The sequence below is a fragment of the Aplysia californica genome, unplaced genomic scaffold, assembly GCF_000002075.1.
Source record: "Aplysia californica isolate F4 #8 unplaced genomic scaffold, AplCal3.0 scaffold00049, whole genome shotgun sequence".
Taxonomy (NCBI): domain Eukaryota; kingdom Metazoa; phylum Mollusca; class Gastropoda; order Aplysiida; family Aplysiidae; genus Aplysia; species Aplysia californica.
Genome location: NW_004797319.1, coordinates 1,076,524 through 1,103,401, shown reverse-complemented (window position 1 = coordinate 1,103,401; position 26,878 = coordinate 1,076,524). Strand labels below are relative to the sequence as shown.

General features: G+C 40.5%; 1 protein-coding gene across 3 annotated transcripts in view; it reads left to right on the top strand.

Moving 5' to 3' along the window:
- Window positions 1-24,540, top strand: part of LOC101864368 — a 44,375-nt gene extending 19,835 nt beyond the window's left edge. For all 3 annotated transcript variants that reach the window (XM_035968278.1, XM_005092595.2, XM_005092597.3), the window contains exons 9-20: window positions 1,597-1,655; window positions 2,084-5,186; window positions 5,744-5,909; window positions 8,212-8,558; window positions 9,739-9,852; window positions 10,244-10,417; window positions 12,715-12,896; window positions 14,923-15,060; window positions 16,990-17,131; window positions 20,072-20,191; window positions 22,268-22,381; window positions 22,995-24,540. In XM_035968278.1, the coding sequence (XP_035824171.1) occupies window positions 1,597-1,655; window positions 2,084-5,186; window positions 5,744-5,909; window positions 8,212-8,558; window positions 9,739-9,852; window positions 10,244-10,417; window positions 12,715-12,896; window positions 14,923-15,060; window positions 16,990-17,131; window positions 20,072-20,191; window positions 22,268-22,381; window positions 22,995-23,822 (5,487 nt within the window). In that variant the 3' untranslated portion in view covers window positions 23,823-24,540. The remainder of the gene's footprint in view (window positions 1-1,596; window positions 1,656-2,083; window positions 5,187-5,743; window positions 5,910-8,211; window positions 8,559-9,738; window positions 9,853-10,243; window positions 10,418-12,714; window positions 12,897-14,922; window positions 15,061-16,989; window positions 17,132-20,071; window positions 20,192-22,267; window positions 22,382-22,994) is intronic.
- The last annotated feature ends 2,338 nt before the right edge of the window (window positions 24,541-26,878 follow it).

The following is a 26,878-nucleotide window of genomic DNA, read 5'->3' as shown; positions in this document are numbered from 1 at the left end:
TAAACTACACCTTCGTCTTCATGTGATCATTTGGTTGTTGTTTCATTGACTTTCTCGGCTTTCATAAGAACTGGTGTTGTTTTATGTGTACAAAACATAACATTGCGGGGGAGCCGCTGACCGCGAGGCCGAGCGCCCGCAGGTAGCGTGACCGGGGCGTGACCTCGTCTCGGAGGTCAGGTCGACCGGCAACTAAGAGATCCTGAGTGGAACAGCCGTGTCTAGTGATATGCATTTGATGTTCTTTTCATGTCGCCATGCTAATACTGTTTACAGTTGTTGTTAGCTCTAAATGATCAGGTTGATTTTGGAATAAGCGAATGTAGCTGTACATTTTAGATTGAAAGATACCGTTTATCTGATCTCAATGATAATTCAGCCTAAGTTTTGTATTCTACTGAAAAATTAGATACTGAATAGTGTCAGAAAATTGTCATCATTAACATAAGATAAGAAAAGATAAATAAGATCGTACTTTATTGTCCCAGAGGGAAATTTTTCTTGGCTGTACAGGACCGTAAAAACACTTGCAGGTATACCTAAAAATTAAATTATAATGTTACTCTCATGAAAATTCAATGGGAAAAAGAAAAGTAAAGCTGACAAAATGTACATATCACATCAGATGCATCATTCAACCACGTGCAGGAATTTAATTACAAGACCTTTGGAGCTATATAGATACCCTCGAAAAGCAATATGCATTGATGTTTATTCTGACAGTAGCCTTATACTATGTGGTAAGAAACTTCTTTTGTATTTTTCTTTCTTTGTTTTAAAGGTACATATCTGCTGCTGCATGATCTTACAATTTGTGTGGAAAAGGGGTTTGATGGGTCGTTTATAATGCTGATTTTCTTTATTATTATACTTGTGATCTTATACATTTAATCAATTCTAGTAAAATCATATCCAGAGATCTTGCTGGCTTTTTAAATGGTTCTGTCAAATTTTAATTTATCTTTCACCCTACAATTCCCTATCCAGCAGCAAATACAAAATAGTAACACACTTCCAATCATAGAATGGTATAAAAGGGACATAATCTTATTATCTATACGGAAACTTTATAATTTCCTTTTAAAAGGAACATTCTTTGATTTATTTTTTAATCCAAAAGAGCAGCTTGGGGATGCCAGTCAAGCTTGTTATCAATTGTTATTCTAAGTATAACCTCCACTTCCTCGTCTTTAATAAATAGTGGTTGCAAAATTGGTCTTTTTAAACTCTAAAGTCTGTTTAAAAGGAACTGCTATTTCCAAGCTATAAAGTGGATACATTGGGTTTGTATTTACTTTTTATTTTAATTGAGGATGTCATTGTGCTGGAGGGACAAAGAATATCACAGCGAATGAAAGTCTCAATGACTCTAAATAGCAACTTACCTTTTTTAAGGTTGGCAAATTTGTGTCTGCAAATGAAATTCTTGTAATATTGCTGTTTGATTATTATGTTATTATGCTGTTGTATGGTAATGATTTTTTACATTTCCTTCACTTTTTTGTTGTGGTTCATGGCTTTTGGAACATTTGCAGAATTTTGTTTCCTAGAGGCACTGTTTTTCAATAAATTTTGTGATATCTTTTTACTTAACAGAATGAAGAGCAACTTGGTGCAAAGTCAGATAAACACAAGCATTTTGAAGTGGAGTACAGGTATTCCTTTTTCTTATCTTTCCTCGTTCTTGTCTGTTGATTGTGGAGTGATTTGGGATTTGGGTCCGGGGGGAGGGGGGGGGGGGGGAGGGGGGGGGGGAGAAAGAAATAAAAGGAGGGAGGGAAGGAGAGAGGAGAGAGCCAATAGTCAGAGATATAACACTGCCAAACCTTTCTGGAAAAAAAGATACAGCCCTATTAAAGTCATATTGTATCCCTAAAGTACAAGCACTGTATGCATATGTGTTTTGTTGTTGAAGAGGTCAGTAGTTGAGAAAGTCAAGCATAGACTTAATGAATTAAGTTATTTTACTTTTTGCTGCTTTAAATTTTACTTCTGAAAGTCACAAAACCCAATGATGTCAATGGCTGGAGTTTCTGTTGAGGAACGGAATTGTGTTAATAATTTTGTGACTTTTATTTCACAGATGTCCTAGATGCCCTATGGTTTGTTATCGTCGTGCTAACTTCACAAGACATCTCACTGCAAAACACAAGTTTAATCATCTGAATGCTGCTGCCTTGAGCAAATCACTGGAGCGGCCTACTTCTCGTGGGGTGAAAAGAAAACTTCCAACATACCCAAGCACCCACATGAAGCAGAGACGACTACTGCTTCAGTCTATTGGTGGAGAAAGCCTGAAGTGTTCTCATTGTTCTTACTCTGCAAAGTGGCCAAGTGACCTGCGGCGTCACATGCAGGTGCATACCATTGTGAAGAGGTTTAAATGCTCTCTCTGTCCCAATAAGTACAAATACTATGGAGACCTCAATGTGCACATGAGGCGGGACCACAACGCCGAGCCGCCTGCCAATGTCTCTAGGGAGGTCACAAGGAATGAGGATGTTGTCAAAAAAGCCTCCCCGGCTGCCTTCCGGTGCCCGATTTGCTCCTTCTGTACTCAGTCTAAGGCTGAGTTGGAGCAGCACTCTCGCACTCACGGTGACATGGAAAAGACGTATCAGTGCCGCTTGTGTAATTACCAAACATACTGGCGAGGTGATGTAGGTCGTCATCTTTATCGGCACCATAGTGTGGTGCTCAGCAAGGAAGCCTCAGAAATGACAGAGTATTTTATTTACCGCCCGCACATCAGACCCATTACTAAGCAGCCTCATCTTGCTGGATCGACAGCGTCCTTGGAACAGGAAGGAGCCATAGAGGGTATAGGTACATCTTCATCCGGTGTTGTCCCACTGGTAGTAGGGGAAGAGGATTCAAGTGCCAGTATTAGCCAGCGACCCGCGACCAGTGTAGTGTGTCTCAAGGAGGGCTCTTTTGTTTGCGAGTACCCCAGTTGTGACTTCAAGACGTCCACATCAGACAGGATGGAGGCTCATTTAGCTGTCCATTTGAATCTCAAGCAATTCATGTGCCCCGTCTGTGGCAAACGGACAAACTGGAAGTGGGATGTGGTCAAACACTTGAGCAAGGTCCACTCGAAAGCCTATGCATCTGTTGATGAAGTGATTACTTTACCCATTGAAGAAGCTAAAGCCACCATTGATGAGTATTTAAACACTATGGAAAGGAAGCAGAAAGAAATGTCTGTGAACCTGTGCTCTTTGTGTGATTTCCGCTCCCATGAAAGAAATCGTGTGGTCAGACATTTGGGTACTGATCACAAGAAAGAGAGTGGCAAAGTGATTACACACATTATCTCTAGCCCAGAGGAATATGAGGCAAGTGTAAATGCCGAGAGGGAGAGAAATCTGTCGCGAGAGAAGAAAGTTCCTAATGAGAAAATGTTGGGGGAAAATCTGAAATATGTCAAAGTTGAGGAAGTCCAGAAAGTAACCAAATTTGAGGAACCACCTTTAGAAGAGCTGGCAAGATATGACCACCCTTATGCCTGTGCCATCTGCAAGAAGCCTGGGCTCAATAAAGGGGATGTGAAAAAACATTATAACTATGCGCATCCTTACAAAGAGGTAAGAGTGCTATATATACCTACTGGTACTGAATTCAACTATGACACAGGGGAGGTCTATCAGAAGTCATCAAAGCGTGACCTTGGTGATAGCATGCTTGACTTAGACCTTCAGGGCTCCCCGAGTAAGATGATCAGGCCTGATTCAAAGTTTAGCAATCCCAAAATGCATGGATATGTGAAACCTTTTAAGTGCTCAATATGTGGCTTGCGTTCCAATTGGAAGTGGGACCTGAAAAAGCATCTGAGGTCCAAGCATCCGAACAAGGGAGGCTTTGTTATCATGCTCTCCATAGAGGAGGCCCAGGAAACATACGGCACTGAATGCACCCTCAGTCACCCCAAACAAGAGGATTTTTTGTCTGCCACTCGGGCCTCCTCTGGCCAGACCTCTCCAGTGTCCTCTTTATCATCACACAGTGAAATGCTCAAACCAGTTTTTGATAGTGGAATGGTCACAGGTCAAGAGGACTATTTGTCCAATGCACTAAGGGGTCGGGATAAGGTCACCAATGTGGACCCTAATCGTCGTCAGTGGAAGTGCTCTGGCTGTGACTACATCTCAAACTGGCGCCGCAATATGGCCAGACACATTCACAGAAAGCACTTGGAGCAGAAGGACTCCATCAGGGTGATTCCCCTGCATCCACCTTCAAGGCAGAGCAGAGAGGCCCAAGGTGGGCAAAATCTCATGGACAAGTTCCTGCAGCAAGGCCTGCCGACCATGGTGAAGATGGAGACGCATCCCATGGACATCAATCTTCTGAAGGAACGCAAATCTAGCTTGGCTCAGCCAGACAACCGCATCTGGCGGTGTCCAGAGTGCCCCTTTGTCTCACAGCTGCGCACACACATTATAGTGCATATGCAAAAACACGAAATGAAACCTTTCAAATGCGGTGTTTGCCATCTCCCTTTCATGAATCGGGGTCCTCTCCACAGGCATATTCAGAAGTTGCATCGCCGGTCAGACTATGTGAAACTGAGCAAACTCAATATCAAGTATGATGATAATGCTGAAATTAAAGTGACAGAGAAAGGGGCTTTGGTGAGTTCGTTTCTGTGCCGCCTGTGTAATCATGAGTCTTGTGACCGGTCTAACATTGCCAACCATCTGTTGGAGGTTCATAGCTCCCAAGACCCCGAAAATATTTTGAAAGTGGAAAAAAACCTTTATACTCCCATGAAACCAAACCTTGAGTTTAAGAGCTTGCCTCGGCCTGATCCACAGAAAGCTGGAAATCGCAAATTCCATTTCTGCCCTCTGTGTCCTTACAGAAGTCAGAAAAAATCAATGCTGGCATTTCACATGACTTATCACCGTCCTTCAGCAGTGAACCGATACAAGTGCAAGTACTGCAATTACTATGTGAGCACTGTTCGCCTGTTGCACCAGCACCAAAGGAAGTGGCACAGTGACCCAGCAGCTGCCACCCCTGAGCAAGAGCAGCATCTGCCTGAGTCTCCTTTGAGGAACTGGGCAGTTGGCACTGAAGGCACACCTGAGAAACAGACAGGAAGTGGGTCTGCACGACGCCATTGCTGTGAAAAGTGTCCATACACAACCAACAGCAAGAACGATTTTATTTATCACAAGCAGGTGAGTCACTGCTCTACTCAGTAACCAAAATGTTATTAAACTTATGTTGGTGGGTGGTTGACGGGTGCTCTGGTGTGGTTTGCTTCTTCTTTCCTATCAAACATCTATCGTCCTTGTCTCCCCTTCTTCTTTTTTATGTTTGTTACTCTCTTGTAACACCTCTAATCTTTTGACGCTCATATGACCTTATGCAGTTGCGAGCGCCGTAAAACCTCTACTATACCTACCTAAACTTATGTTGTGGGTTCATTTGTATTAAGTGTATCGTTAAAATGTAGCATGCATTCACATGTATTTGAGAGGCATGTGCACAAGAGGAAGTTCAACAGCACATCAAACTTGAACATGTATTATAACATTTAGTGTCAATGCACCCCTCGACGCTTAACGGCAACAGAGGATTAAAAAGTCGAAGAAAAAATAAAGTGTCAATGTTGGATAAAGCAGATTGATTTTTTGTAATTCATGTTTGTAATGCAAGTTCACTTTCAGTATCACTGCGGGAAGAAACTCTGTGGTTTTAGTGATTAGTGTTTGTTGCATCCATTCCCTTTCAGTTTCATCGGCCAAAACGAACAGCTGAATTTAAGTGTGAGCACTGTGACTACTGGGTGGTTCACAAGAGGCTTCTCAAACAGCACATGCGTCTGCACACTGGAGCCACGAGCCCTACTGCAGGGGCACTTTCTCCAGAGCTGTCACCAGCAAAATCTCTTTACTCAGGTACAATTTTTTGTTGTGTGTAGACTTGAAACTTAATTAAGCCCAGTAATGAATGAAGATAAATAAAGAAATAAATGATATATTCAGTGATTTAGACACCACGAGACTGTTCTGGTTTTAATTTTGTTTTCCTTTGATAATAACTTTTGTTTCTGTGATATATGCTTCCTGGTGTATACCTATCTTCGATAACCTTTTGATTGTGTTATATAAAATTTCAGCACCTGTGATGAGATTAACTCAACATTTTAAAAAGAATCTTATTACGAGTTCCTTGGCTTCTTGAGAATACAGGTGTCAAGGTTTATGTAATGTCATGACATCCCATTTTGCTAATAAGTGGTGTTGGTGGCCTTGTTGCTAGGCTTCTGGACTCGAGGTCATGGGTTTGATTCCCCTCTGTGCTGGATCTGACCTGTATTAAAGAAAGACTTTTTACTTAATTTCTTTACTCATTCCACCCAAGTTTGAATAGGATGCCAGCTTCGAATGGGTGATAAACTTTCTAAGTAATGGATGTAAATGATTTATGATCGTTTGCTCCACTTCATACGATGAAAATAGGTACAAATTCTAGTGTAAGGCAGAGAGACAAACAACTACACCTCCTGCGCTGCTCCTGTTGTATGGAGTGATCAAGCTTTAGGCCAATGTCAAAATTCACTACCTTGAGAAACTCACTGTCCAATGTGAATGGCACTGGGGTAGTGATCTGAAGCGGATGGGACACATTGTGATTAATACATAGTGCAAAATTTCATATGGCAATTGAAGAAAGGTAGTAATTGGTCTCTTTTAAAGACAAGCGGGCTAACCCAGATTTCAGCGGTTTCCAGAAATCTTGACATGCTCCAAAAGTGGGCATTGCCCTACCTATAGGAGAAGTTTGGTTTCATTAGTGTGTATATTTGTTTGGTTATAGAGAAAACTCTACTTGTCTTTTAAAGAAACTTTACCTTAGATTTTCTCAAAACAGCATTTTTCGGGATAGCCCCCTTGTGCTTAAAAGCGACCAATTAAGAATCAAAATTAACACTTCAAACCTCTGTAACTGTTTGTAAAGAAACAGATATAACCATTTACCAATAGCGATGGCAAAGTTTTACTCAAGTTTTTAACGCAAAAATCTTTAAAGAACCCTGATCTTTTTTATATATCCAACATTACTTTTTAGACAGAAAATGAAAGCATACACTTTTTGCTGACGACCAGAGGTACCATGTCTTTTTGGGAGACACTGAAAGTACACTTACATGTTACACACACAGGATAGGCAGGCTTTCAGACATTTTAAAAGTTCTTGCTCAGGCTCTGTGGGGCGTGAAGGAACTTATTGTTTATTTAGTGAATGTCCTCCTATGCCATTTTCTTGATAATTTTTGGGGTCATATTTTGTGCAGTCTAATTAGTCGGTGGTTCGTGTGGTTTTCTCCTTCTTTCCTATTAAAGGTCTATTGTTCTTATTTCACCTTCTTTTTGTGTTTGTTACTCTCTGGTAACACCTTTAATTTTAGGCACTTATGTGACCTAATTGTGTTGAAAGTGCCGTAAGACACTTATTAAAGCAGTCCAATGGTACTGACTGTTGTTTGAAGGTGGTTGGAAGGTGCCTTTGGGAGGTTTTACTTCTTTTATTTCCCTCTGTAGTCTTTGTCTCACTTTCTCAGCATACTTAATGACCACCCCTCGGGGTGGTGCCCCTGACTTGAAGTGTCTTTAGGCCATTCCCAAAGGGGGGACATTTCTCGTTCATGCACAGTAGAATTGTAAATGGGCTGATTCATCAATGTCACGCTCATAACTGTGCCTGATCTACAACAGGGAACTGCTGCTTTTTCTTTCCTATTCCTTACTATTGTCATTTTTCCTCTACTTCTTTTGTATGTTTGTCACACTCTTGTGACCCACTATTTCCAGGGTGCTTTGATAGTCGAAGCAGACTTTGTGCTGTTGAAGCTAGAGAGGTGAGCAGAGTAAGTCTGATTCCCTGTAAGGACTTCTCTGTTGACATCCACCCCTTGGCGTTCATATGACCCTATGCAGTTGCGAGTGCCGTAAAACTTCTACTAAAACTAAAACTAAAACATACTTAATGACCGTTGATGTGCTTCTCACACTTGAGTTAACAAATGAATGTCCTCACTTTGTGGATTCTTTGTGCAAATGTTTAAGTTAGGCATTTCTTTAATCTCAACAGTGTCGTGTATTTATTGGTTTTGAGTCTGTGCAAATGTTGAAGCTCGGAACTTTATCAGGTGAAGCAGGCTCATAATTATAGATTTGTTTTGAACTGATATTTCAGATCCCGGCCTTGTGTATGATCCGGTGGAACTGTCTGAGCTGGCAGCGGTGAAACAGAAAATGATCAGCGACAAGATCACAGCCAGCCTGTCAGAGCAACCCACAATAAGCCCCATGAAGCTGGCCACGCGCTGCTCAACCGACGATAAGCCTGGCTATGTTCTCAAGAACGGCATGTACCGCAAGCTGCACCGATGTCGTTTCTGCCCATACACCAATGTGCGTGCTCGCAATATGGGTCTTCACGAAATGATGCATGGGCCAAGGAAGAGCCCACATCCGCTTTTAAAGTGCCCATACTGTGACTATTATGTTGGCTCTAAGGGACTCCTTTCTCACCACATGAAGGTGAGATAGCATTGATGCCTTTTAATAGTATGTTATGTTGTTATTGTCTGTCTGTTGGTAATAACACAATTGTGGAAACTTGATTTGGGTTCTAGTGAAGTTCTTTTTTGGTAATTTTTTTTTTTTTTTGCGTCTGAACAATTTGTGTTAGGAAGTCTAGGATTTACAATGTCTTTGTGAATGTTGAATTTGACTTTCACTCATTCCCTAAATGACAAATTGTATGATGCAGCAGTTGTCATTAAGGCTCTCAACATGCCACATCATTTTGTTTCATAGTGTCAGCAAGAAAATTTGCTTCACCTACAATGAGACAGTGCCTGTTGTGAAAAAGGCCATCTTGAAAACTTTTGACTACTTATGTTTCATATACCATGTTCCTTTTTTGATTATCTGAATAAAAATTGTTTCATTCCATGCCTTTTAGCCATAGTTTTTGTGAAAGAAAAGAGAATAATCTTTATTATGATAGATCACAATGAATCATTTACGACTTCTGAAGCCGATTGTCATTTTTTTAATGCAACAAAACCCTGCAGACAGGTGTAGTTGACTTTTTTGTATCCTGCGTCATTGCTAGATGTTTTTGAGGCACCCTCTCTGTTGGCATACACCCTTAATCCCATTTGCAAAATGTGCTCCTCTTCACATTATGTGCAAAATTCACCATGTTGACCTTGCAATACTGACTTTGTCTGTTCAGCCATCACTTCAGCTGGCTTTGTTGAGAAGTTTTTTAGTCTGTTGTGGTAAAATGCAGTGTTGTAAGCAAAATATGATGTTCTTGCTTTTCTTTAATTTCTGTATGTCCTCATATTTGTAGGTTTTGGGCTCATGACTCCTCTCCGTGTCCCACCGTTCAATTGCTTACTTAGTGTGTCTTTTTCTCAGAAGGCTTTGGGGGGAAAATGTGCTGTGAAGTGCATCTTGATTTAGTGGTCACTGTTTAGCTTAGACAAAATGGTCTCAAAAATTGGGGATACATTTTTTTAAAGTGTTTGCTTAAGTTTAGTGTACTCACTCTTTGTTAGTCCGTGTTCTGCTTTAATATTTCTCTTGATTACAAAGAACGTGGTTGCCAATATTTTGACCAGTGTCAAGAAATTTTGTAATTATTATCTTTCGTATGTGACAGATTTTAATCCTGTTATGTATAACTTTGTTTGCTTGTGGTCTGCAGGTTCACCAGAAGTCCTATGGTGAGCGGCCTGATGGTGATGGTGACATGCAAGACTTCCCTGAAGCAAATGAAGACCACGATGATTTGGAACAGGACATAGCGCCCCAGCAAAAAGTAGGCAGTTAGAGGCATAAGGATCCTTTGCTGTGTATCAGGGCACATCGTTGAACTTGTTTTTATGCCAGCTGAAAGATTGTTATTGCCTCCCTTTTCGAAGCTCTGTGCTATAACAAGTTTTTTCTTCATCGTATTTAAAGTGATGGAAGAATAGTTTGAATAACGAATGACTACAATTAAAGAGTGAATATTTTTGACAAAGCTTTCGTTCAGACTTAGATTGAAATGTGAAACTGAATCAATGAAAAGTTCTCGGAGTTAAGATTATCAGAATTTGATCATTGAAGCAATTTGTGTGGAAATTGGTTTTGACCTCCTCTCTCTGTCCCAACGTATGCTTTTTAGTAATTGGTCACAAGTGCAAGTAAATGAAATGTTTACTTGCCAGGTGGACACACTGCTTCAGATCTCTCGGTTTAAGAAGTTTGGCTGTGAGAAGTGCCCGTATGCCAGTGGAAAGAGAGCCCATTTTGAGCGCCATTTGGAGCTGCATGGTTCCCGTCAGCGGTACACCTGTCAGTTCTGTGATTACAGTGTGCCATCAAACAACCTTTTGCTACAGGTAAATGTCAGTTAGAGCGAAATGCAGCGCAGTAGGAGAGTGCAGGATTAAAACTAGACCTACTGGGTTTGAAAGTTTTTTTGTTTTTTAAAATTTACTTTTCTTTTTGTGGTAATTGTCTTTTCCTTTTTAACCCTAACTCTGGCAAGGGCCGATTAAATCGGCCCATTTCCTGCCATGAAACTGGCAGGGCCGATCTCATAGGACCATATAGTAAACTGCTGCTTCTGCCTTCCAACTAAATATTTGGGGCTTCCTAAAGTGATTTCTGATTGGCTAAAAGGCTAACCTACAACCAATCAGAATATTTCTACCATTCTGGCTTAGGAGAAGAGTATTTTGCTTTCAAAACAGAGGGATGTTTTGAAAGCTTGTTGATCAGGTCACAAGCCACTAATGCCAATGTAGATCTATCACTTGTGTGGGTCTAAAATGGCCAAAAATCGATCTTTTTTGGATACATTTGAAAGTGAATTGACTAGGGAAAGTAATTCAGACACTGTTAGTGGTGGATTTATTGGTGTTCAGTCAAGATTGGGATTAGATCTGACAGACAATGGGGATACATTACCAGTTCTCATCCTGCCCCGACTTCTCTTTCAAATGGAACACTAGATTCTACTACTTTGGGAGTCTAATAGGGGCAGAAAAAGGAGAGCTATAGAGTAAAGTAGGTTCCTTTTGCTATACTAATTATTACAGACTACCAGCAGATTGCTGAAAACCACATGGTTGTACTTAGAGTGTTTTTATGTTGAGTTTGGTATAAAATTAGCGAGTATCAGCTGCGTTCGAAACAGACCACATGACAAATTGAAACAGTCATAACTCATTACCTGTTCTTCTCAAACCTATAAAACTATACATTTTCTGAAAGGTAATTGAAAAACCCATATTTCTGCTATCTCACATTTTTTATAACAAGGAATACATTAGATTGGTGAATATGCTAATGAGCATGTAAATTTTTTATGTCAGCCATCTTGGATTTCAAAGTTACATAACCCCTTGAAAATAAAATAAAATCATATGTTCAATGGTAAAATATAAAAGTTCATTCAATTATCTTTCAAAAAATATATACTTTTGTAGGGTTTTTATTTGATGCAAGTCCATAAATTTGATTTGTAAAGCATGTGCACGTTTTGGCTGACTGGCCCTGCCATTTCTGTTGAAACCATTTGCCAGAGTTAGGGTTAAGGACTAGTAAACCCTGACAATATTTTTTATACCGTTGATATTAATCATCACATTAAAGATTTCATGGGGGCTCTCGTGGCCTATAGGTTAGGTGTTCGCCTCTCTTTCAAAGGTCCCGGGTTCGATTCTGGGTAGCGACGGAAAAATTTTCATCTCTAAATTGTCTCCTTTCACCTCCTTTCCTGCTCTCCAGCAATGTTCTGTCGTCTGCTTTCGTCTCCACTTTCTGCCCCCACCCCCTCACCTTCTCTGGGCTCCTGGCTCTTTCTGCAGCCTTTCTACTGTTACTCATTGGCTCCTTCTTACTGCTGTCTTTCAGCCACACCCCTGATCTTCTGGTAGGAAAGATCTACACCTAGTCCTCTCGGATAAGGGTAAAAAAACTCTGAGGTCCGATGAGCAAGTTGCGCACGTTAAAGATCCTTTGGTGGTCCAAAATCGTTAAGAGTAGGCTTCGGCTGCCACCTGGGCAGAATTCAAAATTTCCTACCAACTAAAAATGTTTAATGTGTCCTGCGTGCTTGTTTGACCTTATGCAGTTGCGAGCGCCGTAAATCACTTGCCCCCCCCAAAAATGTTAAAAATTAAATTAAAGAAAAAATAAAAATTCATTTTTCATGTTTCTGTGGGCCTTGTCGATTCTTTGAGGTCAGTTTGACTGCCCATTTTTAATGCAATACAAAAATGTCAGCCCATGCCCTTTTCTGTCCTTATGAACTGTTGAAGGAGGTACATATTGTCGAGTGAGGTCTTGAGGTGAACTATCTGGGCTCTTTGTGATTTTTATTGCAAGGTGTGACTGGAGACACTTTGACGAAGACACTTGAGGCCTAATGAGCGTTGCAAAACCGCTTTGTGGAATGGTGTCATCATTACAGAGCTGATGAAATGGAATTTCGTGGTCTTCGCAATTTTTTTTTGTCATTCTGGTGTAGTAGCTTCTTGCACAAAGGTGAAGATTTTTCTTATTTTCCTTCTTTATCAATGGTACATATTTTGTAAATCTTCTGTTTTGACTAATACATTGACATAGTTTCAAGTAAGGTATGCCACAAATTATCAGTTATTTTTCACCTCCACATTTCCCAATTTGGCAGCACACCAAACTCCATCTGATGCCCAACCAAAACCTGTTGCTGTCGCAGTCTATCAACAACCTTCAGCAGCTAAGTGATGTGCCAGCGGACGTAGCACTGGCCTCTGCCTTACCACCGGCCGACGCTCACAGTCCGGTGACTATAAGCGTAGTCCACGACCATCTTGGCCTGTATGAGAATGGGTAAGCTAGCTCAGGTCCCTGCATATTAAGGTAGTAGTTGTAATAATCAAAAACGAAACTCAGGTATTGTGCTTTGTTATGTGTACATACAGAATTAATGAAAAAACGAAGGCAATTATGGGGTACCATTTCATTTCACAAGGAATTTAAACATGAAGCAAGTTGTACTACTGGTTTCATTTGTTTTCCTTTCATTATGAAAATTTAGATCTTATTTTATTGTGAAGCACCTTTAGCCACAAGGGACTGGGCACTAGAGTAGTGATCTTTATTGTTGTTATTATTATTATTATCGTATTAATATTTGTTTATAATGTGGTAGATGCTTCATGGCTCATATGTTCTTAGGGTTTTGATTGTGTACTGAAATTTCAATTAACTTGATGAGGCATAGCTCAACATTTAGGTTGAAGATTTGGAATGAAGTAGCAATCTGAGGAATAGAGGGATAAGAGTTTACATAGTGTTATGTTCACAGACCTGCCACGCATCCCGATTTTCCCGATTTCGTTTGTGTGTATCCCAATTTTTTGTCGTTGCGTTGGATTCGTAGAAGAAAAAAAATTGTGCCTTATCTTTTGTTGGTAAAATCGAAGTAGTATCGATTAGAAATTCTGACTTGGATACTCTCAAAATCTACTTTCGCTTTTGTTACCCAGAATTCTCCGGTTTATGGCCTGATTTCTTACAATTATTACATAGATCATCAAGTAATCATTATTATTTGTTGTTCTGCCATTGCTTTAAAAGCAAGCCTCGTCGAAGTTGTGGTTGGTTGGGCCTGTCATCAAGACCTGTCAAGGAATCTTTCAAACCCGCGTTCGCATCCTGTGTGATGGCCTTGTGTGAGTAGCGTGTGTGTCGGGGACCATTGATTGTCCGGGACTGTCGGTTGTCGGGTTCAACAAAGTTCAACTGGTGTCATCGGTAGAAGTATCTTTCGGGACTTACCTGGGCGGGGGGTTAGACTTTTGGGCTTGCAGTGCTTGATGTAGTACATGTAGCAATTCAGGATAAAGGAACAAGGAAAGAAGAAAAAAAAGAATCTTGGAATTAGATTTTAGATTTGATTAGAGCTGAGGTCTGTGCAGAATGGCGCGATGGTGATGCCGTGAGTGTGTACGCGATCGAAGTCATACCTTGTCACCACGTGAAAAGGCGGGCTTATTGCATGGGTGATTAAAGTTATGTGTAAGCTATTTTCAAGACTACGAGAGTTTCAGCATCTCTGTAACCTGTGCTCCCCAGTATATCTGACTCGAGTACATCCTCTCTTTAATTTTTTTGCTTTTCCTTGGGACCCAAATCTGAACTTATTCCAGAAAAAGTTTTGTCTTGCATGGTTGCCTTACAAAAGGGAACCGAGACACCCCCCACCCCATGCCCTTTATGACTGATTTGCCGTTGATCCTGATTATTTTCATCAGGTCCTTATTTTTTTTCTCTGAGATCCTGATTTTCAGATTTCATAGAGTGGCAGGTCTGTGATCATGTGACATTGAATTCCTGTGTGCTATTCAGTGGTGTTGGGGGCCTTATCGTTAGGCTTTGGAGCATGATTTAAAGGTCATAGGTTTGATTTACTCTCTATGCTGGGTCTGACTTATCTGACTGGTATCACTAATTGTAGATGAAACTCTGCAGTGCATGTGTCATCCAATGACACTAGCTATGTAGTCTAGGATTGGAGACAGTAGCTGTTTAAAAAAAAAAAGATTTTTCGTACAGCTGTTTTCTGTTTTTGAGTTAGATGTATTCATGTTTGAATCATTATGTACTTATCAGTAGCTTTTCAAAACTATGAACTGTCTCTAACTCATGTCTCCTTTAACAGCTTTGCATGGATATGCCTTTGGGATTTTTTATTTGCTTGTTTGTGATTGAAGAATTACCTATGACTTAAAAAAAAAAGAAGCCTTTTTTACCTTTTTCTATATAAGCGTAAAAATTCCTTAGGTTTTTTGACAAAGAAGGAAAAATTCTGTTGATCTCAAGATGTGAACTCTTGTTTGATAATGTTTTACAGTATTATGGATGCAGAACCGAAGAAACTGTACAGGTGTGACCGCTGCCCGTATGCCAACATACGTCGGGACTACCTGCTGTCCCACCTCAAATTTCACATGGTGTCTAGCTCTTTGGTGTGTCCTTATTGTGACTACAGGTGAGGTGGGGGGGCTGGTGTTTTGTTGTTTATTTCAAACCCTAAAAGTTTTTAAGGGGGATCACTATGGCTGTCTTTTGCAGTGTCACAGTTCAATAAATGATTAGGTGAGGGTAAGTTTGTAATAACAGCTGTTAGTATACAGTGCTTCCACTCTTCCGTATTTTTACGGAAATCCGTACTTTCTGCCGGTTCCGTAGTTGTTCCTCCATCATTATCAACTCCCTCTGTAAAAATCTGCGACTGCGTAGGACTACCGAAATTCCGTAGCAAAAGATCCGTACTCGCCTTCGTATCGTCTTTTATAAGTTACGGATATTTACAGTAATTCTCACGGCAATAAAATAATGTTATAGAAACCTGCAGGATTGCACATTTCCTGCCATCGGCCATTATTCCACTATGCCCCATGCATTCAGTGCGGGTTGGTCGGCGTACATTTTGATCAAAATCTGGCAAACTTTTTGTATCACTTTCCTCCTGTCTATCATTCCCTCATTCCGTCTGTCTATCTTCGGCGGATTGTTGCTGCGGCTGGAAAATCTACGAGTGGATCAAGTATATTGACTTGTGATCTTAGACAGAAAATTACTGTCAGAAAGTTTGTTGCTAATTTATTGTCTAGATCTAGAGAAATTATCGGTTCGAAGATTCTACGGCACGGGAACGCGATAACGGCCGCGATGAAAAAAATTTGTGCTAAAATTGCTAAAATTAAGAATAATTCGAAGTGGTGTTCCGAGGTTGTGACATGTGACATTTATAAGTGAAAATTGTGGAAAATTAGGGTATACGCTGGGTAACTGTATTGTGAAGGTACATATCATTTCATTATTCTCAGGTTTGTCTTCTATCAATGGTGCGATAACAAATTAATTGAATTACAGTAGCAATGGAAGGGGAACCTGCTTTTAAACATTGCCAGCAATTGAAAGATATGTAGGTGAAGAAATCAAACAAGACAAAATCTTGGTGAAAAAAAATAGGTTGTATGAGTTGTTGGTAATCTCTTCAAACAGGCTCCCAAATGCCATTTTTAACCCTCTAAAAACACTAAATTAAAATTTGTTAGGGGGCTTTGGCCCCTGAACCCCCAACTGGACGCTGTCCCTGGACCCTGCTGGGGGCCTGTACGGCTCCCAGACCCCCGGCAAAATTTTCTTTACTTTTCAGCTTCAGCTGGTGGAAGCACTGAGTATAGATAACTCTACCTGTAGAGACTGTGCTACCAGGTTGGAGTTTATTGTTATTACTTTTTGTCCATTAATGTCAATTTGGGCTCACACTTCTTTGTTTCTAGCCTTTTAGGGTATTGACTTGTTTGAGTTCTGTATTCAAAACATCATTAACTGGTCAAGTAATCTTTCTTTTCTTAGCTGTGGTTCAAACTTTCAAAATTAATTTGTCATTTTGTCACCTAAGCAGAGGCTAGGCTGAGATTTCTTAACAGGTGGGTCACAAGAGGCTTTTTTGTTGCCCACGAAGTCACCATGTTATGTTTTATGTTTTTTTCCTCCTTTCATTTATTTTGAGAGATGGTTACAGTAGATTTTCTACCATTCACTGTTGGGTATTTGGTTTTAAAAAGTCTTTGGGTTCGCCTACTAGCTTTGAATGCAGGTCTCATCCACTGTCATTTGACTGTGGATAATGTGACATGTACAACGTGTCCTTCTATAATGTATTATTCTCTCTTTCCATGGAATCACGCTGTAGCTTCACAATTAACCTTTGCTTTATTTTCTTACATAACCGTGCTTGCAGTATCGAATTCTCAATTAGAATTTGGAATGTTTTTTTTCCCACATACAGTCCATGAAGTTTCAGAACGTTCCTGTAGGCATCTTCTCTTTCCTCTCTCCTTATCTTCAAAAAGCTAATGTGGGTCCCTTTATTGCACCATGCTCATCAGACTCTCATAAATTTCAGTGCCCCCAAGCAGGCACTTCTCACGCAGCACATCCGAGTCCACTTTTGCCCGCTGCCTGAACTGTCTGATTGGTTGTTGGAAACGGGTCTGGGAGAAACCCATGCTGGGGCCCAGTCTCTGGATCTGCTGGAGGCTCTGAAGGTGGGAAGTTTGGGAATTTTTTAATGTCCTGCTGTGTGCTGTAGTGACATTAAAACCTGTAGTGAATATAGTTTTTGGCTTTAAACATTTAGATTATTACCTGAAAAAACATTCTCATTTGTGAGGCATCATGGTGAAATCAGGCTCTCGTCAAAATGGTGAAATCTTAAGATACTGGCATGTTTCTGTGGGTTTGACAATTTTTATCGAATTTTTTTTTTTAGCTCGGCAGCTTTTATGTCCATTAAAAAATATATTTCTATGTGGATTTTCCTGAAAAACGGTGATTAAAGCTAAAAAAATGTAAATTTTCAGTTTCCAAGGACCCTTAAGCATTTAAAGATACCAAGCTTTGGCAGCTATTTTCTTGCTTATTTTTCCTTGGAAATCAGGGGTCCTTATTTCATTCAATCACAAATGTTTTGACTTCCGTTAAAGATGGATGAGTATTTTTTTCAGTGAAAAATAGACAAATGAACAAGCTTTAAGATGGCCCAATAATTCCACATGCCCAAAAATTGATGAGTGCCTGATTCCACCACATAGTGACACATTTGTTTAAAAGTACTGTCTGCTTTTTATGAAAATCCTATGCAGGCATACAGGGTACCTTTGAGATATAATATGCCTATGGGACTTTTGGTTGAAGTCTGTTGCTGTTAATCGAGCAGATCAAAGGTTCTGGCCCATTGGCCCCTCAGAGTGCTGTGCTGTTCACAGGTCTGTTGCAGCAGTCAGGAAGTTTGGTTGGAGTTCACCACTGGAAGTCCCAACTTTTACACTGTTCTCTCTTTTGTTTTTGTTTTTCTTGCTTTTTCCCTAGCAGTAACTGATTTTCTTGCATATTAGTGTGCTTCTCTTTGATCAAACAAACAAAACAAATGAGTCCCATTGCCAAACTATGGGTTGGGGTGGGGAGGGGAGGGGGGAAATGTTAGTGAAGGAAGTAAGAGGGAAAATAAATATGTGGCATTGCAGTGAAGTCAGGTGCTCGACAAAATAATGAAATCGAAGAAACCGGCACTCTGCCTGTTGAACAGTTGTTATCAATTTTTTGGGTTTTTTATTGATGGCTCAACACCTTTTATGTTCATTAAAAAATACATTTGTGAGGCAGCGTGGTGAAATCAGGCGCTCCTGAAAATAATGAAATTGAAGAAAATTGCATTTTTCTTCCTATTTGGCAACTTTTGTTGAATTTTCATTTTTGGACTCAACACATTTTATGTCCATTTAACCCTATCGGTACGTCGTGTTTTACTATCGTATCCATACACGTGGGGAACTCTGTGTCACCACTTTCCAAAGAGGAAATTTGCTCGTTAATCCAATCCATACGCTTTGCATAACAGTCTGTCAAAATGATTTTTTGAGAAATACTGAAAGTTTCAAAGAGATTTTCACACTAGAAGTATTCTAAAAAGTGAAGAATACAACCCCTGGGGTACAAAATGATCCCAGGGCGTACGGATAGGGTTAAAAACAAGTTGCTGTGTGGCTTTTACTGAAAAATGTTAATTAAAGGCACAAAAATACATGTTTACAGTTTCCAAGGACTCTCAAGCTTTTAAAGTCGCCAAACTATGGCGGCCATTTTCTCTCTTATTTTACCTCTAAAACTGGGTGACTCCTACCTCCTTCAGTCCAAACTTTCTCGATTTCTGTTCAAAATATGGATAATTTTTTTTCTTTTCAAATGAGACAAATGAACAAGCTTTAAGATGATACCAAAAGCTCCATATGTAAAAAAATTGACGAGCGCCTGATTCCACTGCGGCGGGACTCATTTACGCGTAGATTTTGCTGAAAAACGTTTGTGAAAGGCACAAAAAATGTAACTTTTTGCAGTTTCCAAGGACACTCAAGCTTTGGGAATCACCATACTTTGATGGCTAGTTTCTCGCTAATTTTACTTCTGTTATCATGCCACCCCAACCTGCTTCAACCGCAAATGTATCAACTTTTCTCCGAGATAGATGAATTTTTTTTCAGGAAAAACAAGGCGCGGGGATCACAGTTTTCCGCAGATCCGCGATTTTCTGCGGTTGCAAGAACTTCCCAAAATCCGCTCTGCGGTCTTAACTGCACTGTCATTCGTTCTGCCCCGGCTTTAAGTCAGGCCGCGGTAGACTTTGAGTGGCCTGAGATCGACCCTAAAGCGATCCGCGGATTTGACTAAGCTCAGCCTATCATAGACCGGATGCGAGTGAGATGGCTCGGCGGAAAAAAAAAATCTCGAAACAATATAAAAAGCATGCACTCTCCTTTGATTGGAGGTGAACTGGAACTGACCTTTCCCCTCATCTTTCAATCTTCTGTCTTCAGTTTGCATTTTGAAGACAGTTCTTTGTTCACAACGTCGTACAAAAGATATTCTGGTTTATTTTGCATTTTTTATACTGATGTGGGGGGGTTGCACAATTATTTACGGAAGTCTATCTGGTCGACAGTCGATGTTCAGGGGTTGGCGAAAAATTTCACTGTGATCCCTGACGATGAACAAGCTTTAAGATAATGCCAATAACTCCGTATGCCCAAAATTTGACGAGGGCCTGATTCCACTGCACCATTACACTAATGGGCTTGAATAATTAAACCTTTGGGTCAATTATGGATTCTCTTTTTTGTCTGTGCAGTTTGGAATAAAATATAGCATTTGTAGCAAAGTGAAACTATAGAAAAACTTTAAAAAGAAAAAGGGTAAAAACTAGGTGTCAAATTCATCTTTACTTTGTTGTACTAGGGCTCACCTCGAACTTAATGCCACATAGAATTAGACAGTAAGAGAAACGTTGGTTTTTGTTTCAGTTAATGCGTCTTTTAGTCTTATGTGGCCTAACATTTTTTAATGGAAACTGAATGAGAATTACTAGTTGGTCTCTGAAGACTGGATGATGTCGATGTTCCTCAAAGTTTCATGTCTATGTGTCTCTGCTACAGGTTGCACATGAGTATCAGAACCAGTCTAAAAAGAAAGACAAGAGTAAGAATGGGTCTGCTTTGGCTGTTGACAAATCAGGAAACAAAGAGGAGAGAACTGAGGGCAAGGAAAATGTCCAGGTGAGTCTGTGAATATATGGAAACTTGATTGTTGAAAGACTTAGCCGAGGAGAATGTTTTTTTTACCTTTTATTGTGAAACTGCGCACGTTAAAGATCCCTTGGTGGTCTAAAATCAATAAGAATCGGCTTCGGCAGCCACCCGGGCAAAATTCAAAGTTTCCTACCAACTGAAAAAATTTAATGTGTCTCGCACGCTCATATGACCTTATGCTGTTGCGACCGCAGTAAAACACTTACCAAAAAAAATATTTTTTAATGAGTTGCTTTTTATTGAGTGACAAATTAAGTATCTATCCTGCACTGCTAAACTTATCAATAATTCAAGAATGATACATGATACACATAGCAAGGAGTGCACACTTAAAGGAAATCAAGAAATACAAAAAGTCTTGATCAAAATGAGTGTACTGAATGTAAAATTCAGCACACCTTAGCTAACTGCCAATCCTAGACTTTAAAAAAAAATCTTTCATACTCAGGATTTTCACACAAGATGTAGTGTAGTAAAGGTGATATTTCATACTTTACTTACTTACTCTTACATCCTCTGTAGCCGTTAAGCGTCGAGGGGAGATGCAGTTTTCTATGGTAGGCCAGCTCCGCAACTTTACTTACTTACTCTTACTTTTTCATCCTCTGTAGCCGTTAAGCGTCAAGGGGAGATGCAGTTTTCTATGGTAGGCCAGCTCCGCAGCTCTTTCTGTTGTGATATTATGTTTTCTCAGGGTTTCCTCAACACCCTCAATCCACCTTTTGCATGGCCTTCCTCTTCCTTTATAGCCTGAGTGCATGATGTTGAAGGCTCTAGAGGCTGGCTTGCCAGGTGACATATGTAACAGGTGGCCAAACCATTTTATTTTCTGTCTTTTTATGAAATGCAAGTATGACTCAGTGCCAATAGCTGCTCTTACTTCTTCATTTCTCTGCCTGTCTCATCTTGTGTGGTTTTGCGGAGACATTTCATTTTGCATGCAGTGATTTTTCTTTCATGGGTTTTACTTAGTGTCTAGGTCTGGCACTGGTAGCATAATGTTGGTATGAATATTGGAGTGATGAGCTGTCTCTTCGTGTCCATGGAGATGTTTGGATGAGATAGGAGGGGTGCAAGCTTGTAGGTGACAGCATTGGCTTTTTGAGTTCGCATAATTTCTATTTCTCTATCTATAGACCTGTTTTCAGAAAAATGGCTGCCAAGATATTTAAACTCCTTCACCAGTTTCAGTTGTTTGCTATTGACATGGATGTTCAGGGGACTATGGTTTTGGCTCACTTTCATAACCTCGGTTTTTGATGTGCTAATTTTCTTGTTAAATTTCTCGCAGCTGTTGTTCAGTTCGGTAGTGTGATTTTGGAGGCTTTGTTGGTTTGGATGAATAAGACATTGGTCGTCTGCGAATAGAAGTTCATTTAAGCCTTCTGGGCTTTGGTTTGCGTCTTGCGTTATAGGTTTGAATCAGTGCGTGTATTCTTCTTTGTTCTTCTCGTAGCATGATTTGTCCGCCACCGGCTTTCTGGGCCAGTTACGGTTTCACCAGAGCCCATTTAGCCAGCAACGTTTTGGGGTGACCCAGGTCGGCCTTGATAAAGTCACACGGTACTTCACCCAGACAGCTATCCCCTATTTTGTCCTGTTTCCACCTACCCTTACAGGAACAAAGGGTGGGACTTTGGGAGGCGGTATTTCATAAAGAGGTCAAAAAGTGATTTTAAAAAATCTTGTTGCTAACAATGTTTTCCTGGAGAGGAGTAACTTATAAGTCACCCAGTTCCATTAAAAATCTGTTCCAGTCTCACACAAACAAGCACTGTAAATATACTCTGCGGAGGGAATCTTCAGATACTGTTTATGGCTGCTGGTGGATATTCCATGCATCTCAGAAAATAGGCCTTCTACTGAAAAGTCAGTTTCCCTTTGAATTTTGTGTTGAAAAGCTTCCTGTTCACTGCCTCTGAGATCTGGCAGGGGACAATTGCAGAAGGGGAAGAAAAATCCTTTCGTGTAGTTTTTTTGTCATAAGATTGCACCAAACACATCTTTTTGTTTGCTTTTTACTAAAGTTCATTTTATCCCTAGGGCTCTGATACAGTCCCTCTGATGTTCATCTGCCAGTATTGTGAACGAGAATTTGCCAGCTCGGAGAAATTGGTGAATCATGAACTGCAGCACTTAGTGGGGAACCACTTTGAGGTGGGTCTCTATTATGATAGGAAAGGCACAACTAAACAAGAAGTATAGATGTTATGTTTAGCCAAATACAAATTGTTATATATGTGACTTTGTTACAAAGTTTGTATAGATCCAAGTTGTTGGCGGAGTCTCTTTTTCTTCTGTTTTGCTATCTTGAAGTGGGTAAACCCTTACGTTTTGCATTACTTGAAAGGTCACTGGTGAAAATTTTGACAATTTACCCTTTGAAATGCTTTCAGTTTAGAAAAGAAGAGCATTTTTGCAAATCGTTAGCTTCTTACAAAGTCCAAGAAGAAAAAAAAATGGGGATTTTGCTTTTTTGGGAATTAGACCGGCTACTATTTTACTGATTAACCATTTTTGGTTTAAGCGGACTCCACTGTTTATCCAGAATAAGAATTTATTCAACTTGGGAAGGACTTGGCTCAATGTGTCCAGTGGTCTGTCTTCTCTTTTTTATTTTCATCACCGTGACAAAATACTAAAGAAGAGAAATTATTGAAACCTCAGACAACCTGATTTTTTCTATTACCTTCATTTTAATTCAGGATTCTAGGGAGGTATGAAAAAAAAACCCCCTCGGGTTTTAAAGGTTAATTTGTTTTATTTTTAGGCATCTCTGAAAGCGGTTACAGAGCAGCAACTACAGCAGCAGCAACGAAAGCTTCAGCAGCAAGTGGTCAAAGGAAGTAGCAGCGAGGCCTCCGCCGGTCAAAAGAAAGGCCAACAAGCTGCAGGGAGCAGTCAGAGCAGTGGTAACAGCGGCCGCAGCAGTCTGAAGGGGAGCAGTAAAAGTGGGGGGAATGAGGAGGGGGTTAAGGATTTGGCGGGTGCAGTCCTGGGTGCGAGTGGTGGCGCAGGAGACAGTGTAAGTATTGCAGGTCAAGGGAAAGCCTTCTCTCATCCCGACCTGGGACAAGAACCCAAGGGTCTCGGCAAGGAGTCCATTCTTTCGGGAGCAGCTGAAAAAACAGCCCTCAAGACATCTGATAGGACCAACGGAACTGGCGAGACTGACGAAGGACGCCATCTGAGCGATTCGGTGGTAAATTTGAGTGAATTGGACAAGGCGATAAGTAGTAGCGACATGAATCATGAGACAGAGAGAGCAGCCAAGGAAGTGTCTCAGGACAACAGCCCCAGCGAGAGAGGAAAGGAATTAAATGCTGCTGTTAAAGAGCTCGGATCCTTGAAGGCTAATGGTAAAGATGTGGGAGGAAGGTTGGAGGCAGAGGGGATAGGTATAGCCTCCGAGACAGATAAGACAGTAAGTGTAAAGGAACCAGTAGAGGAAAAAGAGGAACAAAAACGTGATGACAGTACTCTTATCTCCCAGCAGGAGAAGGAAGAGACGTCTGGAAGACCTGGCTTGGATCAAGGGGGAAAGCAGGGAACTGAAGAGACCTTTCTTATAGCGGAGACGGAAGAGAAGAAAGACTAGTTTCAGGGAGGTCCTAGGTAGACAGCAGATGAGTCTTGCAAGCATGGATGGCTAGGTCAATGGGAAAGAAGATATTTCCAAGGAATTATGTTGGGTTTTTTTTGTATTTCGCTGTAGATTGCTTTTTTTTTCATGTTGTTATTGTATAATAGTGGGTTACGGTAAAGCTGGACCAGTCATTTTTATCTACTAGATCTAGTGCATATTATCTGGGTTGGCCATCAGGGTCACAGTTTCGTCTTACAGGGAGAGGCACCAGAAAGGCAGTGATTGTGATACATGATGACATGGGAGGAGGGCTAAAATTTATTTTATCTTAACTCACTCACTGCCATGCCCGAACCCAGTCAGGTGATCCGCGTATACCGCTACCTGCCAAACCCGAAACCCGTCGGGTGCGTTTTTACTACTATTTTTCAAACATTCCCCGACATGTTCCGGGCTTGGCAGTCGGAGATATGCGACATAAGCCAGTTTAGTTTCAATTCCGCATTGTTGCAGTAACTTCCCTTGAATAAGTGACTTTTTCGAACTCACCCGAAACAAACTTAGAAACTACTAACGCTCAGTTACGATGGCGACGGCGTCTCAACGAGGTCTGAACATTTGAATTGATGGATCCATTCGTCAATATAAAAGGGTCAAATTTAGATCTTTTTGCAGATGATGGCGATGATGAACAATCATACAGAGTTGATAATGTGTATAGGAAAGGAAATAGGAGAGGTGCGGACGCAAGTGAGGATGAAAATTGTGCTAGATTTAGGCCTAGATCTAGAATCAGGTGTTCCCCATGCTCAGACCTATGATCCGGCGCTTCCCAATCCCAGTTCGGGCCCGTCACGCAAACGTCAAAGATACTCAACGTAGATTTAAGCCCCGGTTACATGCAATGATAAATTGTATCAGATTCTTTGTATGAGAGAACTGTCCGTTTTATCTAACTGTGTTGTCTGTTTACACGTTCCAATCTATCATTAAGTTTTCTTTCGATTGAGGAGATTCCTCGTCATAATAAAGCCACCATGTCTCTTTGCGACGACAGCGATTTGCCTGCTCTCTATGTGAAGGTTTCGAGCTCTGGACCTAATGAATGAAAGGCGAACACTGTACCTCTAGATCACGAGAGCCCCCCCCCCCCCTTTCCCCTGTACATTTTGATTTAGCAGAACAGTGTCTTTCGAAAAGGGTGGCCATACTGTAGGCCTACCGTGTTGTGCGTAGTGTTGTGCATAGAACCGGAAGCTAAAACTTGACTGCAGATGTGCTACGCACTGAGTGACCTTGATGCACAGCTTCACCTTTGACGATCGACTAAATAATAAAATTGCTAAAATATATATGCACCAAATCAGGTTCATCGTGAGCAACTTTGCTTATTTTGAGACGCAGAATCCGAATATGAAATCAATTTTTGCCTACTATAATTATTTTTAAAAATTTGAGCCCTGAGTTTAGTTCTGCGCAGCGGCAAATTTCAAAGTGAATCTACGTCACAGCGCATTTCCCTCAAGTCTGACTGTGATCGCACGGAAAATATCAAGCAGCTCTTGATTTCTCGACCGAGTCTCCAATCTATCGTTCAATCGTCCATATTTTGTGGTTACACCTTCGATTTATCGTATGATCGTACATCGTCCAGGTTTTGTTAAATTTATCGTTATGTGTAACCGGGCCTGTAGACCCCAAATTATAGGAATACAGCTGACATAGACCCTCCTAGGTCTACACAACAAACTTCAAATAGTGGTACCCCTCCCCCAGTGGCCATGCCCTGTCCTGCAACCACACACCCCGATGTTGATGCTCAGGATGGGTGGACTGATGACTTGAATGATTTTTGAGTTATATAGAATTTGTCGGATATCTTTTCATAATGACTCTTCAACATTTGTCTGTTGATGCAACATCTATTTCTTCCAGAGACAAAGATATAAAGGCATGCATATCGACTGAATGTACAATGCCCGCAATTGTTATGTAAAAGTTTTTTTCACGATTTTGCCCCATATTCACAAACTCATAAAATTCCACATGATAAAGGTATCACAAAAATTTTGTTTGATTTGTTGGGTATGTTTCAATGTTATTGCTTGTGGAAAAGTTCAATGCTGTGCACATAATAATAAGCTCACAGTGGCGTTTTGAAAATGATCCAGAAAGCCTGGCATTCCTCAGTTACCCAGCCGAAAATGCTTGGCAGTGAGTGAGTTATTAATTTTTTAGTTGGATACCCACAACTGATGGGTGGTTAGAGGATGCCACTGATTGGGGTTAATATCTATCTCAGGCGTCTGCCTGTCTTGGTTTTTCCCAAGTCTAAATGAGTATTATGTTGTCCATCTGCCTACCAGGACACACAGCTCAGTTGGTTTCATGCTGGGTTGTGTTGCATATATGGCTCTGGTTCAAATCCTTTTTGGGGCGTATAGACTTCATTTATTTGGAAAGTTTTTTGAGGCTTTCCACCTGTTGGAGATAGCTGTTCAATTCAGAAGTTCTGCTGCCTAAATAACATTACACTAAAGAAAGGGACTTCGAACCTGTATCCTACCCTACCCACCGCCTGCCTCTCTTGGACCCTAATCCCCACTCCCCACTAATGTAACTGTAAGAAGGATGTCTTCTCAATGTATACAGGTTTTGGAAATACTTTATTTGATAAAGATTGTTGATTGTATAGGGGCCAAGGAAAAACATGAATTGAAAGGCAAGTGTTGTGTGGAAAAGCAAGATACGGAGAAAGAAATAGGAAGAGCAAGAGGTTTGATTTCCAGTTCATGCAGGAGTAGTCAGTGCGATCTTTAGTATTAAATAGAAATATATGTAAAGTATTGTAAACAAAGGATTGAACATTTTATTTTATTCAGTAAAAATGATTAAAAATTTTATCAGAGATTATTGTCCTGTTGCATAATACAATTTACTTGTTATTGTAAAATGAATACTGTAAAAAAGAATGCATATTGAGCATTGACTGTCGTCTATTGAAATTGAAAGGGATTAGAAATTGTTTGGGTTTTTGTTTGGGGAAGAGTGGGGGGGGGGGGGGGGGG